At 42.8% G+C, this 13,138-nt stretch overlaps 1 protein-coding gene across 5 annotated transcripts in view; it reads right to left on the bottom strand.

Annotated features, from left to right (window-relative positions):
* Nucleotides 1-13,138, bottom strand: part of camsap1b (calmodulin regulated spectrin-associated protein 1b) — a 30,477-nt gene that overhangs the window by 3,710 nt on the left and 13,629 nt on the right. Inside the window, exons 5-16 of one of the 5 annotated variants that reach the window (XM_051950622.1) lie at nt 11,458-11,538; nt 11,093-11,125; nt 10,486-10,545; nt 7,630-7,771; nt 7,241-7,380; nt 7,015-7,111; nt 5,797-5,953; nt 5,270-5,355; nt 5,082-5,169; nt 1,692-3,996; nt 843-979; nt 546-760 (exon numbers count right to left, since the gene is read on the bottom strand). In XM_051950622.1, the coding sequence (XP_051806582.1) occupies nt 546-760; nt 843-979; nt 1,692-3,996; nt 5,082-5,169; nt 5,270-5,355; nt 5,797-5,953; nt 7,015-7,111; nt 7,241-7,380; nt 7,630-7,771; nt 10,486-10,545; nt 11,093-11,125; nt 11,458-11,538 (3,541 nt within the window). The remainder of the gene's footprint in view (nt 1-545; nt 761-842; nt 980-1,691; nt 3,997-5,081; nt 5,170-5,269; nt 5,356-5,796; nt 5,954-7,014; nt 7,112-7,240; nt 7,381-7,629; nt 7,772-10,485; nt 10,546-11,092; nt 11,126-11,457; nt 11,539-13,138) is intronic. The other 4 variants (XM_051950623.1, XM_022202979.2, XM_022202980.2 and 1 more) reach the window with 4 other exon arrangements.

Below are 13,138 nucleotides of genomic sequence, written 5' to 3'. Positions count from 1 at the left end.
CAAGTAAGATGCCTGGAAAGCACCATAATTTCATTAAATACATAAAAAAAAGTATTGGATATCAATCTAATTCCTTCAACTTTAATGTTTTAGTAAAAAGCATGAAATAAGTCAAAGCTAATTATTAAAATATTGCATTTGTTCAATGCAACTCAGAGCTTGAAGTTTCTCTAGATCGCTTCTGAGCTTTATACAAGTATATTTCTTTGATGTAAGCAGTGGTGATCTTTGCTTTAGGAAAAGAAGAAACTCTTCAGAAAACACAACCTCAGTATTTTATCTTTGACCCATGACTTCAAAGACAAACAGTTCCAAGATGACATCAGTGTCAGAAAATGCTACAACTTTAACACAGTTTGCTTCAATTAAATCACTTGTATTAATAATTGTAGGGGATGTAGGTTTAGTACATGGTAAAATGGAACAAATGTCAGTCAGCCCGTTTGCCCCACAGCTCAGATGAAAATACCAGATGACATGCACCATACTGACTCATGAATGGTGAGCTTTATCTAAATGTCAAACTGGTGATGTAACCGCCTTACGTGTGGAAGAGCACTTGGAGAAATTGTCGCTGGAGGATTCCTCTCTGAAGACGGACTTGGGTCTGTGTTTCTGCTTCGGTTTGGGGGTTTTGGGCTTCACCAGGCCTTGCTCCTCAAACATCTCCTGCTGCTTCCTCCGCAGATATTCCTGCTTTATCAGCTCCCGCCGTGTCTTCTCCTCTTCTTTACGCAAACGGTCCTCCTCGGCCTTCCGTCTGAAGTTCGAATCAAACAGAATTTTAGCATTTCATTGGAATAACAGCACCTGAATATTAGGTTAATGTGAAAGTAACGCACCTGGCTTCATCTCGCTTGAGCTCGGATTCGGCTTCTAGCTGCTGTTTACGGAGTCGAGCCTCCTCAGCTTTCTTCTGCTGCTTCAACAAGAACGCTGCTCTTTTCTTAGCAAGCTCGTCCTCCGCTTTCTGCTCATCCTAGAACATGAAAGAAAGAATTCAATACATCTGTAATGTAGTGCTGAAATCAAGAAATAAGTGGTCGGTCATTTTCAACATTTATCATATTTTCAGCCAATTTAACATTCTTTTTCTAGTGACACTTGGGGGGGAAACAAGACTCCACATACTAAAGATATTTTATTACTTAGAGTTTTAATTTTTTCCCCATTCTTGTGTCTTATCTTCTCTTTGTTAACACAGCCTGCAGTTCAACTCATTTCAATAAAAAAAAAGTCCTGAATTTTTGTCATGTGGCCGCTGATTGCAGCAGAATCACTTTTTTTTTTTTAAACAGAATCTGGTGATTGCAAACCCTTCACTTTGGTGAATTGTTAAATGAGGCACGCAGAAGCAGGTGGTTTTAATGAAATATTCCAATTTTCAAGTTAGATTTGTTGTTTTTCCTGACAACACCAAAAATCCCTCATGATCAGTCCTAGGACCATCAAGTAGTATAAAATCTGACAATTGTATTGTTTTTTCAGTTTCTTGCTCTGATAAATGATGAATTTTTAGTATTTTTCTTAGGAAAATCCGTCGCATTTCAATCCCACTGGCAGGCTTTGAGGTTCAAATGTCATCTGAGAGTTACTAGACAATTACAGTCCACTGCAATGTATGAAACCATAATTACTGTGACAGAAACTACACAAACAAAATATTTAAAGCATTTATGGAGAGTTGTTACCTTGAAGAAGAAGCCCATGACTGACTTCTGCTCTCCGTCGCCCCCTTCTGTTGTTCCGTCCTGGGCACTGTCCTCTTCTTCGGGAGCCTTCAGATCTGACAGATCGACCTCAATCAGGTGGGCTTTGCTGCGCTGTGCATCCTCTGATGGTATGTTCTCTTTCCCTGAACCGTCTGAAGAGTTGAGCTCAGACTCTCTCAGGGTGCTGGACAGGCACTCGTCAAAGGACACTTCTGGGGCAGCCACTGATGTCAGGTCCACTCGGGTTGGCAGGCGCATGTTGGCTTCGTCCTGAAGTCTGAAGGTGGCGCTCCGAATGTGGCCAGCTCCTGGCCTGTCGATTGTCTCTCCTGCTGTGGGGTTTCTGGGGCTGTCGGGCTGCTCGGCCCTGGGGGACCTGCCCCCAGCTAACTGCCTCGGGTGTGGTAATGTCTCCGAGCCGCTCTGAGTCGGGGTGAGGGTCCTGGCGGCCTGCCGGCTCTGCTCCTTGGCTATCTTTAGCTCTGATGGTTTGGACCTGGAGCTCCGGCCTGAGCTCAGCTTGGGGGGTTTCCTGGTGGGGGCAGTGCTACTGCCAGAGAGGTGCTCCACGTAGTGAAAGGTTGCCCCCGCCTTAGATTCACCATTTTTGTCGCTGGTGGGAAGAGGAGGAGCTGCACCAGGAGGAGACTGTACATTCTGTTTCATGAGCATCTCCTGCTGCAGGGAAAGCTGCATCATCTGCTGCTGGATGCTGCCGATGGCTTCGTTCAGCAGCTCGATGGAGCGGCTGCACTCATTCAGGTCCAACTCTTCTTCTACATAAAAGCTCCCATTGTTCCCTTTCTTGTCGGCTCCTAAGGCACCAGGAGGAGTGGTCCCCTCCATCTCTTTCTCCCCTCTCAGGGTTTCAACACACATATCATCTTTACTTGATGGTCCCTTCTCCCCATTGAGGTCATCTTTAGAGATGTCAGCTTTTAGTGGGTTGGGTAATGTGTCGCTCTTTCCTCCACCTTTCTTTACAATGTGCAGAAAAGCAGCTTTTCCCAGTTTCTGCCTCTGCCTCGCTGACAGCACCTCCATCTTCTTCTTCTGGTGCTCAATGGCACGTCGCTTCTCTTCCAGCTGCATACGGAGCTGGACGATTTCAGAAGCCAGTACATTCGCACCGCCGCTACCATCCCCTGTACGATTACATCCTCCCAAGGGGGATGAGGGGCTCTGGTCTCTCTTAAGCCTCCAAGAGGAAGGCAGAGGGCCGCTGCTCTCTGATCCATCTGGAGTGGTCCTCTGGGAGCTGGAGGCACTGGAGCGTAGGTCGTGGTTGCTGCCAAAGCGTTGCTGTTGCGCTTTACGCTCGGCGAAGGAGGTCATGCGCACGCTGCCACTGGCCATGCTGCTGGCCTGGGAGTGTGTGCTGAGACAAGGGCTGGAACGCCCGCTGCCACCGTTCATGTCTTTGTCCTCGTGCTCTTTCACATTCATGTCTTCCTGGAGTTTGGCTGATTCTTCTTCCTCATCTTCCTCATTGAGGGCCTTCCGGGGCCAGTTTGTGTCTTTAGTGGTAACAGCTTCGTCCAAATCCTCTTCCTCCTCGTCCAGGTCTTCTAGCTCAGCGTCCAGGCCCTGGCTAGACTTTGGTTCTTCAGAATCTGAATGCAGGTAGAAACCCTCAGCTGGCTCCCTGGACGAAGGATCCACACTGCTGGTGACAGCTGGCCTGAAACCTGCATCATCTTGAGGAGGCTCCTCTGTAGAGTCTATTTCCTCACCTGGAGGAGTAAATGTTTGGTTCAAATTGGAGGGAGCTTTCCTACGAACGGCTGATGCTGATCCATCTCCTCGGCGTAAAGAGCCCCTCCCTGCAGACCGGGAAACCTCACCACTCTCCTCCTCCTTGTTTAGGCATACAGACTTCTCTTTAGCCGTTTTAAGCACGGCAGGCATTAGTGGTTCTAGATAAAAGCTATCTGGCGCGGGTTTGGAGTCGGTGGAAGGTTTGGGTCCACCTGGGGCAGCTGCTTGTGTCCCATCGACCCGCTTGGGGACGACGGGGCTATCAGTCCTGGCAACTGCCACCAGAATTTCTTCCTCATCCTCAATGTTGGCATTCCCCAGCAGGCTGTGGCCGTTAACTCTGCGCATCGCCGCATGTGATGGCTGGTGGGCAGACGCCTGGTGTTTGGGAGTGGCGTTCATGACGTTGGATGCCAGGCTGTCCTTACTGATGGAGCGAGCAAGACTCACACTGTCACCAGAAGCCATGTCTGCATCACTGTCTGTGGCTGAATGCAACAGGTAGGGGCTCAGTGTGGACAGAGGTCTGCAGAAAGAAAAAAAATAATCACTTGTAAAGTCAGTTTAATATACAGATGTTTCAATATTCAGAGTTCATAGTAGGGATGTCACCATGCTAGAACTTCAGTAGTTGGTACCGCTGACATTCTACGATTGTCTACATCAATTTCGATGCCACAAAAAATAACACTGAGATTAATGTATTTTAGCATCGATTTGTAATTAAACAACCTGAGATGGAACCTTAAAACAACAACAAAATTAAACCTTACTCTAGTCAAAGCAATATTGTGCCAAACAATATAAAACAATCAGCTTTTTTCCTGTGTCATCTACTGCAGTGCTCAGCTGCTTGCTATATGAAAAGAGGGCATAAATAGCTTAGGTTAATGAACATATGGGGAAAAAAAATACTGACATTGCAGACAGCAAAGAGGAGCCATCAAGTATTTAAAACAAACAACACTGTGTTACTAGTTTCCATGGGACTTTCGCATGAGTTTTTGTCCCATTTTCTGTGTGCATTTGTCTACTGTGCAGCTTTCTCTTCTGCTGATGTCAGGGAAATACCAAGAAACTACTGCACACATCACTACAGGCTGACAGACTGGTAATGTTGGCAGCCTACTAACATTATCAGCTCACATTAGGACATGTTAATAATATAAAGCAACCATTTTTAGCTTTCTCATCTTGAAATATGACTTTTTCTGCAAGTCTCAGTGGACCTGATACTCCATCTGCACTTGCAATGCCATTCTGGAGAACTCACAATCTCCAGTAGACCATCTATGACAGCTGTGGTACTTAAGGTATCTTCAAGATCACGTGAAAGAAGCACCGTCAGATTTTCTACATTTCGGTAGCAACCTGGTACCAAATAATATAATAAGTTCTTGTGATAAACATTACATATCTGCATATTTTCATTTCCAAAGTTTTTCTGTGTCACAGTTTGAAACATGTAACACTTTTTGTCTTGGCTGTACTGAATTAGACTTTTAATCCATCCATATAGAGAAAATCTAATAAAAGAAAGGCCTTGGTACATAAGCAAAAACATGTTTTAGATTGAAAACGCATGTGTTTTTTTAATATACTGTCAGGTACCTCTGCCTCTTGTCAGACCACGCTACGACAGAGCCTCTGGGTTGTTGCCCGTCCATCTGAGTTAGGGAGTTCGAACGGTTTCTCAGACCTGCACAGAAAAATTAACGAGCATTCAGTGAGTATTAGGACAACATGAGCCTCAAAACATTGCTGATATATCTGTAGAAGATTCTAAGACTTATCTTTACCTGTACTATCCTCCCCCTGGTGCTTTTGTTGTCTCTGTCGCAGGGGCAGGAGTGGGTGAGACGGACTGAAAGTTGGACCCCCTTTACTAAAAGGCAACAAAAAAGAAAACAAATAATCACAACTTCATTCAGGCACTGTTCCCAGACGAGAAAGGCAGAAAATCCGTAACTCAGTTGAGGTTACAGCGAAGACAAGATGACCCAAAACATATCAGAATCCAGTCTGATGCCTTCAGTCACTGTACAAGTCAGATATTTCAGCGCACGACAGATAAGCAAATATAATGACAACATCCAAACAGCATTAATTCTGGCCATCCTCAATTTTCAGGCAAACACACAAAGTCTCACTGCAACATTCAGCTTCACACAGTGCAAATGAAGACAGAGGGTTAGAGGTGAAGGGCACATGAGAATGAAAACCAGACACCGCTGCGTATCTACCCACCCTCTGAGGGCTACTGTAACTGGATAGAGGACAGGATTATGATGAAGTGGAATGCGAAGGAAAGTGAGAGAAGACTTACAGGGGGTCAGAGTCTTCAGGGTGCAGGAAGTACCTGTTACAGACTTCAGGGCTGCTCTGGTTATCGGCCGCACCAGGACTAACCAGGAAGCTGCGCTTGGTGGCGTTGGAGATGGGCACTGATGGACGGGAGCTCTTGGGATGAGCCATGGCTCGAGCTAAGCGGAGAGGAAGACAGACGTGTTGAGCATAAACTCCAGGTAATGACTAGGTTGGCTGATGTTAGCTGAGCCTGGATGATGACTAAGCTTTAGTTCTAAGACCAACTGTAGCCCTCAGTGGAAAAAAAAAAAAAACCCTTTCAAGCCGAACAGCAGGGGTGCCAATGCAGAGACTACTGAATACTAATGCATGGTCAGACTGGCTCAATAACACATTGACAGCCATATTCAGGAAAGTGTCAGTGTTACCTAAATGTATTTTGTCCAGAGTTTTACAGTCATAGAACAGTCAGAAAACCAGTAAATATTAAAATTTAAGAGTCTTGTATCTGAGAATTTTGACTTGTTTTTACTCAAACTAATAAGCCTAAGCAGTTTCAAGGCATTTTTTGCTCCCGTCACATTACTGTCTGTGGGCCCATCTGTCACCGATATGAAACAGCACAACTATGGCAACAAGTAAATGAACTATTGTGGAGTGTAAAAACATTATAATGTAATTATCATTTTTTTTAAAAAGAAGGAAAGAAAGCAGAATTTTTGTGACTTTTTCCTCTTAAAAATAGCAGAATCACATTTTTCCACATACCCAAAGGTGCTACCAATACTGGAAAAATAATGATGACTGCACACTACAGATATTTTACAACTTACATACTTAATCATTTTCTATATTTATCACCTATCTGCTCTGTGTAAACACAGCCTGTAGTTCAGCCTACTTCAGACAATAAGACCCTGAATTTTTGCCACATGACTGCTGATTGCAGTAGAATCACTCGCCGCTACATGAATGCATTGATGACAGCAGGATTTATGTTTTTTCACAGAATCTGGGTAGTGCAAAAGGTTTATTACTGGTGAATGTTTATATGAGACATGTAGAATAAAGTGATTTTAATAAAATATTCAAAATTTAGATTTGGATAATTGTTCAAATGAAAAGGTTCACTGCAGACGAGTAGACAGAAAGTTGAAACTTTAAATATTTATTTTGCTTCTACAAGCGTAATTTTGTCTTCTTTTTTTTAAAAAAAGATTTCTGTTGTGTTGCTTACCATCTTTAAACTCTTGGAGATCTCTGGGCTGAACAAACTCCGGCTTGACAGTCTCAAACCACCAGAAGAGCTCAGCGATAAACACCATCACATTGTGCTGCACAGAGAACAAGCAACACGTTACAACAACCTGAACGCGGATGAATAGTTGTGTTTATGGGCACTGATGCATGATGAGCAAGTCTGATTAAAATGTAACTTCACAAATCTGTGTCACATTCTGTACCTTGAGCACAAGTGGGGAGTAGAGCATGTCCTCCGTCGTCAGGTAGAAACTTTTATTCAGGTACTCGTTGGCAAACTCTCTGAGCAGCTGGATGTTGTACAGACTATCAGCGATGGAAGGTACTTCCTTTAGGCAAATATCTGATCAGACAGGCACAGAGTGGGTTACACAAGGATACAGCTCAATGACCTGTTGGCTGTAAATGTCACACTGACTGTACTGGGACAGTAAGCCATGTGCCAGAGACAAAAATAGTATCACACTTGGATATTAAATTTACTGTGTTAGCAGAGCAACGCTGATGCATGTGACCGGAATAATTCTTCGACGGCAGCTGATAATTATTCGGATGTTGAGATTGAACTTGGGCGTGTGCAAGCGCATCATACCCTCCAGCTTCATGAGGTCTGGGCAGTAGTAATGGACCACGGTGAGCAGCGCAGCTCCATCACAAACATCCCTCATCAGGTCTTCCAGCAGTGGGAAGAAGGGCAGCTGCCGGCCAGAAGCATGCTCCCGACGATACCGAACCTAACCACCAGAGGGAGACGGTTTTATGAGAGGAGAATCCACAGTAAGAACACGAACGATGCCACTATCAGCGAATGACACAACCCCAAAACATCCTGAATGCGATGACTAGTGTCACAAGAACAAATCTCTTGTATTGACATTCACATCTGAACTAGTCAAAGCATACGATATCCACGGATGTTTCTCTTTTGGTTAATAATCTAGCAAATTAATTTTAGTATCACATCAAGGTTCTCCCCGGGAGTTTCACAGTAAAAGCTGAAACTCCACTTAATCTGATCAGCAGCAGGATTCAGGTCATTTTCAAGAGATGCTGCTGCTGAATAAAAAGGTCCAGTAGCCTCATAATCACCAAGTCTAAGGAGAACCCTGACGACCTGGTTAACTGTGAGGAGATGGAGGTGAAGGTGTTAGAGAAGTGACATGAAGAACAGAGTGGAGGGTCAGCCTTCCTTTGCCGTTAATGGGAAGGGGGCCAGTGGTGAAACCGCAGTCGAACCAGCCAACGTGAACCTGCCGACCGCGACAGAAACTGGGGTAATCACTGGCCCACTTATGGGAAATAAGTGTGTAGTTAGTCCAGAAACTTTCTCGTCCCAGATGCATTAGTTTGGGATACATACTCTATCCAAGTGGCAAGGAAGGGCATTCCCAGGATCTGTTTCAACTTCCAGAATTCGCTGATCAAATTGAACAAGTATGAATGAACTAAATGCAATGAACTCAAATGATATACCCTAACCTTAATTTCACGAGCATGTACACCCATTACAGAAACTAAAAATGGAAAATCACAGACCTACATATGATTTGGAGTGACATAAATACAGACTTCAGACTCTAATTTCTTCTGTTTGACTCACAAATGTACACTTTATCTGAACAGCCCTTCCTCTGGAGCGACAAATCAATCCGACATTCTCTGTGGCACTAGTTAAAGAGACACTGATAAAATTAATCAAAATTATTTGCACAGCCTTGCACAGTAATGTGCAAGATGATTGCATTATGTGATATAAAAGCAGGAATGACTCCAAGAAGAACAAGAAACCTAATCAAGATCTGAATACACACTCACTCACGGCCACTTTATCAGGTACACACGCAATTCAATATAACAGCCTTGCTGCAAATTCTGGCTTTACAAAGACAATGATATCCAGGTTAGAATGACAGTCTGAGGCATTAATCTAACTCCACATTCATTATTGAAGTTGTAGCATGTAAACCTCATTTACAAACATGAGGGGAGCAGAATATTCATTTATTTCATTAAAACACACCTCAATTTACTAACATAATAGCTACAACCTCAATAATAAACATTGTTAAATTCACACCACTCAGAAATCTATGTAAACATATAAACTTCATAACAGTAAGTGTGTGTCAGAGCTGTTGTATTGGATTGCATTAGAGTGCATCTTACATTAAAAGTTCATTTGGTGACTGATACAGCATGCCAACTCCAAATCCAAGTCTGGAGGAACTATGCACCACTAATGCACATGCAGCACAAAATGACAGCGCAGCAAAAGAGAAACTTGTCTAAACATAATATAATTTTCATTTCATGAAATCATACTTCCATAGGGCTGTTCGGGATTAAGTGTTAATCAATTATTTGTGTTAAAAGTTCAATTAGATAAAACTAAAAATACTAATAAAGGCAGAAGACAAAAGGACATTTCACCTGTCAGAAGAATTGTAGATGTGCTTTATCTGGTTGCTCCACTAGGTGGAGCTTCTAGATGTTTAGTCAGATGGAGTTACAGGTGTGTTTGCTGACCGCCCATAAGGATTGTACAAAAAACAGTAGTCTGCCTTTCTGTCTAACTGTTAACTGTTGTGCTGATGAAATCTGCAGTGTCAGGTTTTAAAGAAGGTGTCTGGTGGCTGTCCAAACTAGGATTTTCAAACACTAGCAGGTGGCAACCTGTGAGACTGCCAGCAGAAAAAAGCTGTAGCTTCTAACCCTGCGAGCGTTCATGAGCTTTGTTTTATGCACTTGCGACTGATCCACAACTGATCAGACCAATCAGAACCCTTCTACGACCTACTGACAGCTACAGGCATGTTATAGTTAGCCCATGATATACAGTGACAGACAAGATGATTAACGCAAGGGATATACAAGAATTTAATGAAATTTAATTGATTTAAAATAGATAAACAGGCAGCAGACATCATTTGGACTATTGGCGGTTCTTGTGTTCCAAGCAGAGAGCATCGTGGGAGTTTAGTCACCATGATAAAGTCTCCTGTGACATTTAATGCCTGTTAGAAAGAGATCTCATTATGTAGGTGACCTGGAGTGTGTCACTGCAGTCTAGTGGCTGACTGTTTATAATGTGAGATCAGCATGTCATGTGTAATGATTGTGTTCAAAGCAGCTACACGAGGTCACAAAATGATGTCTACTCATGTTATTGATTGATGGAATATTCATTGGTAAGGCTGCCGATTATTGATAAGGAAAAATGTTCTTAAAAAAATGCCCCCCTTGCTTTTATAATCACTTGCCAAAACACTTCTTAAGGATGACTTCTCAGATGGTTCTGTGTAACAAACCATCTGACGCGTCAGGTTACAAAGCTACACCAACTGTACCGTGTCACAAGTCACAGGTGAAACTAACAACCAAAGAAGACGCTCTATATGCTATAGGACAAGTTCTACATAAGTGAATCTTCCCCCTGGAAACACTGTACCGCTTCAGAGAGCTCCTCTGGCTCCAGCATGCAGTGGGCCAGCTCGTGCACGACATCAGGCTGACACACACACAGAGCAGAGATACTGTCAGAGGCAATCGTGGGCACATAGGAAACAGTGTGTGAGAGCAGAAGAGAAGAGACGGGAGGGAGAATGACAAAGCAGATATCAGTGAGAAGAGGTGGCCAGGGATGGGTCTGCAAAGCAAAAGGAGAGGTGTAGGCATGGATTTGCTCTTATTCTCACTGGGCAAGCAAATACCACACACAGTTACGCACAGAGTCCACATGGCCTACTTGAGCTTGAAATGAGGTAGCACACATTGCGTAGTTAATAGAAAATCTTTCACAAAAGGTCAGAATAACCTAACACCTGTGTGACATATCTGCCACAAGAGAAAAAATTAAACAAAAAAAAACAACTAAAAAAAACTAAAAGTAACTGTCAGCTTCCTCCCCCTTGCTGACACACTGGCTACAAGCAGCGCAGAATGAGCTTGAATGAGCCATGGTGGAGTGTGCGCCCACATCAACACAGAACTATGCGTGCAAGGGGGAGAAGGGGGTAGAAAATGGGGTTATGGGGGGGGGCTGGCATCCAACTTACAGGGACTAGCTTCCAATACCATTTGGAGGGAGACTATCCAGTTTGCAGGGATAAGAGAGGGGAGGGAGGGACAGATGAGGAACAGGAGCAGAGAGATCAACAGGTCAGAGGTCACAGACAAAAGGATCGGATCTGCTTCCGGTTTAAACAGAGAAAAAGGGTCAGAACAACTTTAAAATTACATTTGGGAGAAATATTCCTTAGAAAAAAAAATAAGGATGCTGTTGTCTGTTTTTTTGCTTGACCCACCTCAGTATAGAAATAATAAAGGAGAGTGCTGGTAATAAAGAAGTTCTGGTATTTTAGGTTTTGGGATTTCTGTAGCTTAAAAAAAAGCAGCTGAAAGTTGTAGTGAGGGGTTTTACCTTTTGGTGGCTGGGGGACTCCAGGGGGTGGTGTTTGACTTTGTGTTCCCTGTCTGTAATCTCCCTCATCTTCATGTTCACCTGCAGGAGAAATGGTGACATATTCAGTACATTCTCAACTCTCAATGCACTCAACAAAACAGGTTGTGCAGATTATCAATGTTTGACTCTCACTATTTGCTTCTAAGCAAGATTAGTAAGTTAACAAAGTATGTTGAGCTTAAAGTCAAGAAAGTCATGAAGGTGGCTGTGTTTTAATCTGCTAAATTACCATGCTAACTGATGCTGCACAGCTAACCAGCTCTGAAAGGAGGTCGTGTTCAGAGTTTCAGACTTAAATCAGCTGTAAGAAGCATCTAACAATCACCAAAATGTTTCTTGACCTTAGCTCCGAGTGTTATAGATTCTCAGCCGAGGGAATGCATTGTACCTGCAAACCTGTGCATTACCAATACGACTGAACGAAGCAGTGCAGCTACAGTATTGGACATGATATGCACTGCACTGCATTGCCAAAGGATCCTACATGCATTCAGAAATCACATAAACAGGTTTTTATACATCCTAACTAGCTTCCAAGTCTGTTTTACACTACTGGTACTGCAGCTCACACACCACAGACTGAAAAATTTATCAGTTTATTTATTACAGAGAATATTCAATCAATAACATCAGTTTCACTTTGATTTAGCCAAAAACTAAAGTGACATCCTTCAATAGGAGACTGTGTCAGACCTAGATGTACTTCTTGAAAATCATATTTACATGTATGATGCTTAAAACTGAACAGCTGTGATGTGCTGCAGTCATGCTAGTAATAAGCAGCTGTATTGGCAGGTTTTATATATATATATATATATCTATATATATATATATATATATATATATATATATTTATGTACACACACACACACAACATGGCTCAATTAGACGGTATGTGATTGGTCAATTTTGAGCAGAAGAAGAGTGACATGATGCGCAAAACGCCCCTCTTCTGTCTGGATATCCACTGAGTCTAAAGCAGAAAACTGTGTGAAACAAAATTGATAACCACCGTCATGATACTCATCAGCTCTGACTGGAGTTGTTGGTAAAACTAAGAAAGCCTCACAGTACACCCCTCAGGTCACTTCACACCTGTAGCAGGTCAGGAATCAGATTTGTCCCCTACTATAAGCCTCATTGTAGAAGACTGGCTCACTTCTCTGAACTATTTCCCTCTTTATTTCACATGTCTGTGTTAGAGCAGCCTGACAGCCCAGCGAGAGGACAGGAAGAGCACAGACTCTCCTCACAGCACAAATTTATCTGAACTACACCACCAGACAAAAGTTTGGACTCACTTTCACGTTGAATGTTTTTTATTTAATTATTTTGTACATTATAGATTAATACTGAAGACATCAAAACTATAAAAGAATACGTATGGAATTATGTTGTAAACACAAAAAGTGTTCATCTTTGGTATTAATCAACAATGTAGAAAATAATACAAATAAACAAAAAGCATTGAATGAGAAGGTGTGTCCAAACTTTTGACTGGTAGTGTCCTTGGTTAATGTCACTTTTTGTCTGACTTTGGACACAATCATTTTGATTCTGACTGCATGTTGTCACAGGTAACAGTGTAGTCATGCATCTTCCCACTCCTGTTACTTTCTCTGTCCGCTTCCATCTTTGT

This window comes from Acanthochromis polyacanthus, chromosome 7, assembly GCF_021347895.1.
Source record: "Acanthochromis polyacanthus isolate Apoly-LR-REF ecotype Palm Island chromosome 7, KAUST_Apoly_ChrSc, whole genome shotgun sequence".
NCBI classification, from domain to species: Eukaryota; Metazoa; Chordata; class Actinopteri; family Pomacentridae; genus Acanthochromis; species Acanthochromis polyacanthus.
This window is presented reverse-complemented; position numbering and strand designations above follow the sequence as displayed.